Source organism: Biomphalaria glabrata, chromosome 12 (assembly GCF_947242115.1).
Source record: "Biomphalaria glabrata chromosome 12, xgBioGlab47.1, whole genome shotgun sequence".
Classification (NCBI taxonomy): domain Eukaryota; kingdom Metazoa; phylum Mollusca; class Gastropoda; family Planorbidae; genus Biomphalaria; species Biomphalaria glabrata.
In genome coordinates, this window is record NC_074722.1 from 3576523 (window position 1) to 3584270 (window position 7748).

At 30.3% G+C, this 7748-nt stretch overlaps 1 protein-coding gene across 1 annotated transcript; it reads right to left on the reverse strand.

Annotated features, from left to right (window-relative positions):
* Nucleotides 1-795: 795 nt before the first annotated feature.
* LOC106057942 (uncharacterized) lies at nucleotides 796-7467 on the reverse strand. Its single transcript, XM_013215293.2, has 3 exons — nucleotides 7374-7467; nucleotides 4768-4994; nucleotides 796-4098 (listed from the first exon to the last, which is right to left on the reverse strand). Exons 2-3 carry the CDS (start codon nucleotides 4910-4912, stop codon nucleotides 3482-3484), a joined length of 762 nt encoding a protein of 253 aa, XP_013070747.2. The 5' UTR covers nucleotides 4913-4994; nucleotides 7374-7467; the 3' UTR covers nucleotides 796-3481.
* Nucleotides 7468-7748: the final 281 nt, after the last annotated feature.

The following is a 7748-nucleotide window of genomic DNA, read 5'->3' on the forward strand; positions in this document are numbered from 1 at the left end:
TATCTTTTTTATTTATTTTTGTCTTGCTTTAAAAAGAAAATGTTGACTTTACTGGTCATTTTCTTTGTTCTTATTTTCATGAAGGGTCGAGATAAGTAACCCTGTATCTGAGATGAACCGAACAGTGATTTCCAGATCAGGCATTCTCCATATAGTTTACTTTACTGATCTAGACTTAATTAACAGCACACTCATTACACATTCTTTTATATTAAGAGAGGAATAGTGTTTCTCGTGCTCGACAGCGGCTACCTCTACTTAATCGTATTGATTAAGTTAGGTCAAGCTGTGTATGTGTAGAGCCATGATCAAAATGTGGGCCAAACCGAAACTTTAGAATGTCCTTGTAGAACAATTTTAGTAAATATGTAGGTCAGCGAAAGAACGTTCTAACCAAGGGTGAAGAGTCACTTAATTCACCGCTCAATCTCTTTATATTATATTAGCCTGAAAACATTGTACGGTATATTCCCTGAAAGCAGGTGTATAGTTTTGTAGTTGAGATTTCATTTCCAATTTCACTTACATTTGTATTGCATCCACTTTATTTTTAATGTCTGATTCTAACTTTATTACAGTTTTAAAAAGAATACATTTGAAAGAAAAGTTGCTAAAACTTGGTCTAAGTTTTTCTAGTTTGTTATGAATGACAGATATGAGTCATAAAAATATTCAACTTTTTATTTATGTAGTAAAATTTGTTTTGTTGGTGTCTAATTTTGATTTACAAATTTTGATTTACAAAAAAGATGGGTTGTTTTTGCATAATTTGAAGTAAAACCACAACAAATAGCATATTTAGTCACTCTTTATTTATTAATTTCATTCATTTACAAACACAATTTATTATTTCTAATGTAAGTTAACTCTAAAACTAGCAAAGTCTAATAAAATAGTTTTCATCTAATAAAATGAAAAGAAACAAAGCTAATCACTCAACTTTATTGCAACATTAAAATTAAAACTATAAATGATTACATGCAAATAATGAATTAACTTTAACTCATTATTTTTCAAGAAATTGTTTTTCTTTTAATTGAGACCCAAAGAAAATTCCTTATTGAAAACAGCACAGGAGACCAAAGTAAACTAAAATAGACAGCTGTTGGACAATTGTTATGTCTGCAAGAGTTGCAGAAAAATATGCAGGTCAAAACTGGGTTTGCATAGTCATGTGAAATACTGCACTCATCCTTAATCTTTGGAATTGAAGACATTACCATTATTGTAATATAATGCATTTGTAATGTGAAATAATTAAATCAACCCATTAGCTTGACCAATAGGCTAATTCTTTTGTAATTATTCCTTGTAAAACATCCAGGACATCTGTATATTTTTTTTTTTTACTGATATGCAAATATTTCAAAACAATGAAAAGCACTAAGAGATAGTCGTAATTCAAACAATGAAATTGCTTTCTACTAGAACAAAAATAGCATAACTAAATTTTGAAGTCCTATGGCTTTGAAAGATTACCCCTTAACAGATATTGGTGGTGACGAATAAGGCAAGGTGAAAAATAGAACATTAGTTTTGAAATGTTTTCTGAATGCCCGGTACTAATGCATCTAGAAAATTAAGAAACAGTAGTAACTGCCTACCATTTGAAGCAATTGTAATAATACTAATAAGGATGAAAACCAAATAAAAAATAATAAAAATTAGGCTTTTTTTTTTTGGCTCAAAGAACAAGAAGGGTCGCAGAATTCATAAAGAGTATAAATTTACATTTTTACAAGCATTTATTTAGACTTGCTTTCCTAGTCTTTATATATTTAAGCTTGTAAAGAAAATGAAAACTTATTTTATACAATTCAATAATATAACTGCAGAACATTTAAAAAATACATACAAGTTTCTCCAAAGGTGTGTAGAAAAATTAAAATTCAATATAAAAGAGACATCTTATGCATAAAAGTGTGGGGTTCTGAATCCAGTGATAGCTGTATTACCCTGTTTGTATAATTTCAGATTATACTGTTTTGATTTCTTCATTAGATGACTTGACTTGCAGTAGCAGCCTTATATTGGGAATAAAGTCCTACTATACAGCTCTTACTCTAAATTCCCTAATAAGCTTAAAAAACAAGATTACAAATAGAGTTTGTGTTATCAGAATTCACCAATTTCCTCATAAGCTTAAGAAAAAAATTTTTGCAGCCAAGTTAAAAATAAAATAATCTGGTTTGGTACTGAGTGAGATTATCAACCATGAGTCAATTAGTCATGATAGCAGATGTAATAGCCAGGATGTCAGGCAAGAGGTAGGCCAAAAAAAAAAAAAGATAAAATGATGGAGGGAAAGCAAGAAGAACAATAAGGGCCTTAATAACATTTTGTCACCTTGTTACAGACTGACTGCTACATCTGCTTATGACGCTGTGCCTGTCAAGAGTAAACAAATAAAAATTAAAAAACATTTGCTTCTCACGTGATATATTTTTACGACAGCGAAATAAAAAGTAAACTTAATAAATAATGTATTTTTATATATCTCCAAACTTGGAGAGAAAAGGAGAACACATAAAAACAATACTGATGCCATAGTTATTTTTAACCTTCTTTATATGTCATGTACACCCTGGGAGCAAATGGAACCACAAATAATACTTATTCACAAATAATGTAGAAGAAAAAACAAACAAACTGGCAAGATGAGATCTGTGGGTATATTGACAATGTATGGTATTCCGTTAGAACAGTGTTTCCCAAACTGTGTTCCGCTAGGTCTGAATAAGTGTTACAAGAACTACTGGAATTATTAACTAGAAGGCCACAACGTGAATTAATCTCTCTAAAAAAATAAGTGAAATGTTCTGCTAAATGCTCAGGATATTCCGCTAAGAATAAGTTTGGGAAACACTATTATAAGATAATTTGAATTAAGCTTCCTTTAGAAGTGGAAGGCCAATGTTACTACTGGTAAGTCAGCAGACACAGTGTCTAAATATGTTCAAATAATTATGTTCAAACACATTTTTTCAAATTTTGCATGGTACATTTTTTTCCCTTTCCATACTTGCATGGAGATTTTAAAGAGAATAAACTATTTAAGGATATAGCAAAAAAAGCAACAAAATTTGTATATGCCTTTAGTAGGCTATATGTACATTTCCAAAGGATTCCTACTTAATAAATGAAATACATTAGCAAAACATGAAAATCTGTTTTAGGAAATTTGCATAGATTGAAAGTATTTTTTAATATAGAAAAAATATTTACAAAAATTTTTAAAATCAAAACCAGTATTGTAACCAATTTATAATTTAAAAATCTAATTATTTGTTGAAGTTTACAAAGTGTATTTCATCAGTTAAAAAAAAAAGTTGTTATCAGTGTATGTACATCACAGGTTTGATTTGACATGCATTTCTTTGGTTTACATAAAACTATATATATATATGTATAATCTTTAACAATAATGAATTATACAATAAAATATCACTGAATCAAGTCACGATTACATACATTTTAGTAATCAACATTCAATCAAGCCGGACAACATGTTATGTCCATGGGATGATTGCAAATTTCTCATAGGGCTGAAATCTGAGATTGTGTTTTGTGCTGGCCAGATTTTTTCTAAAATTGTATCCTCTGAAAGCTGAAAAGAGGAGTTCATTGCATAATTTGTAGCCCAGGCCAAACCTTTGGCTTGTGCAGCTGCCAGATAACGTTTCCTCCTGTTTAGTTTATATAGTCTTATTCTTTCCTTTTCTTCCTCAGTATCTTCTAGTATGTTATCCCATCTAAGGCTCTCTAATGATCTGGTGCTCAAATTAAGGGTGCTGAAGCTCTGAATGGGTAAAAAGTCAGCCAATTCTGGTTTCTCAACTGAAGCTTTCGCAGTTTTTTCTTTGCTACCCTGAGATGTTTTGCTGTTTAAATGTTTCCCATTATTTATTTTAGGCTTTTTTTTTGCATTAGGCAACGCAGACTTTTGTGTTGCTTGATGGAAAGATGTTTTAGTATCTGTCAATAGAATCTCTGGTGAATTCTCTGCAGGGTCAGCCTTGGTATGATAAAATAGAGAATTTTGATTGGCTTGTATATTAGGCAGCTTTGTTAGGTTCTTGTGAAATAGAGTTCCATCACCTAAGAGTATAAATATTTTATATAATGTTTAATATTTATATTATTGTAATTTTGAAAAAATCTGACTTATAAAGCCCATTTTGGTATTTATGTAACTGCATAACTTTTATTTATGTCTGATAAGGATTTACAGTATAGTGAGGCAGCAGAAAAGAAATGCAACCTTTGACCCATTAGTGCAATGAATTGAAATTCCTTGACCTTTCTTATTATAGTTTTGGATTGGAATCCTAACGTATGTGACACAAATACACCATTCATGGGTCATGTGGGCTGGATTTTTCAATAGAATATTTCTTGAATGTTAAAATGATTACATGACTGGTATGTTTATACATTTCAAAAAATCAATAATAATAATAATCTCAATGTTTTTCTTGTCTACAAAAAAAAAAAAAAGTGAATTAAGCTTGACTAGTGGGGAGGTAAATATTAGATTATTTAAATTTGCTTTGATGCATTAAAATTATTATTCTTTTTTTTTATCCTGCAGTTGAATATTTTAAAATCAAGACAAGAAACCAAAAGCCTTTTTTTTTTTTTTTCAAAATACAAAAGAGAACAGAATATAGTTCCATCATCAAACTATAGGCTTCATTTACAAAATAGCACCAATCAATTTATAGATTGAAAGTTTTACTTCATGACTGAATTCAAAAACTTTATTACCTTGAACTAGTGTTTCCAATGCTTGTATGCCTTCTACTTCCAATCTATCTTCATCACTACTAACTTTAAGTGTAGGATCTCTTTTGTCGGAACTCTTTTTGGTTTTCTTTTTCTTTCTAGACTTTTTAACTTTAGATTCAGCCATTCCTCAGTTACCAAACTCTGTAATGTTTTTTTAAATCATATTTTTATTTCCGTTGCTATCACTGATGCATTTTACTGTCACTCTGAAATGAAAAATAACAAATAACTAAGTTTGAATGCAATGGAACAAGAATAAAAAATAGTTTAAAAAAAAAAAAAGCTTATATTAAGTGTAATTGTATCAATGAGTTTGGATCAGTCTTATAATGATATGCATAGTTGACATAGACATAATAAATCTGTGCAATTATAAATATTTTTACCAATTGTTTTTGTTAAGCTTTTAGCTTTCTGAATAGGCTATGATCCTATGACTTGTCTGGACCAGTTGGAAAAGGAGTCTCTTGGTGGAAAAAAAAAAAAAGCAAAAAAAAATCTTCAAGGGGTCTAATTCAACTTATACCACCACATCTGTCAAATACAAATTCTTTCCCTTGTTTAAGATACAAACAAAATAATTAATTACCAAAAGTTAACTAATTGGTTAATTATTTTTGTTTGTTTATTAACTAATTGGTTATTGATTATTATGTTGTCAGGTAAAAGAAATGATTGTGCAGAATTTCAGCTTAATATCAGATTGGGTGTGGGAGAAATAACGTGCACATACTTTTTACCATACAGACAGACAGAGTGAGTTGATATAAACTTTGTAAATAACTATCAAAAATTTATGTTAGTTTAGTCAGCAGAGTTTATGCGTTGCCAATGTTAGTTAATTAGATTAAGTGATATACACCACATTTGGTAACCCATGTTCTTAAAAGTTCATCATTTAAAGCAATATTTGCAGACACCTCAGAGGCAACAAAACTTAATGTTTTCTTTTTGTTTTGTTAAAGCCCTCATAGTGATGAGATAAATGTCTGCCTTTTGTGAGTTGCTAGTTAAATAAACCAACAGATGTTTTACTAATCTGTTCATAATTATTAAAACTGAAAGGAACATATTACATGACATTGTTGTAAGTACTTCTAAGATCAGAGTAAAACAAATTCTAAATACTTTTTGACGAAACACACTTTTAATCAGATACCTATTGTCACCTCTATGTTATTCTGACACTAAGAAAGTTAAAGATTGTTTTGTGGTGTTAAGTAAAGTTCCCCATTCAGAGCTTGTGATCTATAGGGCAGATGATGTAACGGTCATATGTTTCTGAGGCCCATGGTTAACGAGGGTGTTCATGTAGCCAACACAATGATAAACCACCTTTACTTTTCCCCAACTAATGTCAGGTACCCATTGGAGCTGGGTTGACTTAGAACCTTAATGTTCCTGAAATTAAAAATCCCAATCTTCACCAGGATTCAAACCCAGGACCTATGTTCAGAAGCCAAGCGCTTTACCGCTCAGCTACCACGCCTCCTAGTGTTAAGACACACTTTCATCTTTCATAGTCTTAATTTTTATTTTCATTTGTATCCTCTTAAATTAATTAGCGACTCCTCCCATTCAACTTTACCAGCAAAACCATTTCAATGTGCTTGGTAGAGTCGTTGTTGGTAATAACCATATTTTACCAATCACAATCATATCTTTTCAATCACAATCTCCAAACAAACATGTATCATAAATAATAGATCTGAATGAATTACAATGGCATTGATTATGAAGATTAAGGATGAGTACACTGTCTAAATTGGGCACGCAAACCCAGTTGTGACCTGCATATTTTCCCACATATGATGCAGACAAAGCTGTTGTTCGGCAGGGTGGGGGTCTATTTAAGTCTTCTGCGCCTGTCCTCTACAAGGGCTTTTCTTTTCTACTCTGTCCCACGGCCTCCATGAGAGTTCTCCAGCTGTCTCTTTCAGAGGCCATCTGCTGCCAACTACTTTCCTCAATGCTTATAGAACTTACTGTGTTTTTAAGCATCTAAACCTAAATTCTCTATGTAACTTTCTAATCAGGACTGGATTTAGACTTGATAAGACGCTAAGCTATTTGAGATATGGAGCCTCTTGCAATAAACATAAAGCAGTTTATTCCTTCAAAATGTGCCTTAGTCTTAGCCTTATAGTAGATTCAGCACAGTATCTAATTAAAATTAATTATCTTTTTACCATTTTGTCATTTTCTAAAACTTTCATTCTAGATTTTGTTTGAAAACATTAGTATAGTATAATGATGTTGACTAGACATCAAAATATTAACACAACTTTTTCTCTTTTTAAATACATAAGACTAATGAATATTATTATTTTTGAATAGTAAAATCCTATTTACTAGTAAAAATAGTATATTTAATTTAAGTATATTATAATTATAGTACTAGATCTAGATCTATCTATTATTATTAGATTATTTTTAGACGCATAGTTTTATAGTTTACGATTAGTTATATATATATATATATATATAAAGTGCACTATTCAACCAAATGCATTTCGGCCATTTGTATAGATTTGGATCTACTTTTGAAAAATATTATCTAGATTTATAATTCTGAAAGAACTTACAAATATCAAGAATCTAAATGTGTTTGGACGTAGTTTTAAGCAGGATGTCGTCTTTTTCAGCATAGTAATCAAACGTAACTAAGCAAATGCTAAGGGGCGGTAATCGCTTTCAATAAAAGGCAATCTGGCCAAACTTGCATTAAAATAACTCGTATAAAAAACAACGAACAAACAATAAATAAATTGGACTAGATCATTATATCTATAATCTAGATTTCTAGATCTATATAATTGGTTAATAAGCTTCCATTCATGATTTCATCTAGATCTAGATCCAAATGCAAAATAATTCATTATTTATTTATTTTTTTAATTCTTCTTTATAAAAAAAAAAAAAAAACTAACCGGAGAAGCATTTGAGATCTAGATCTACAT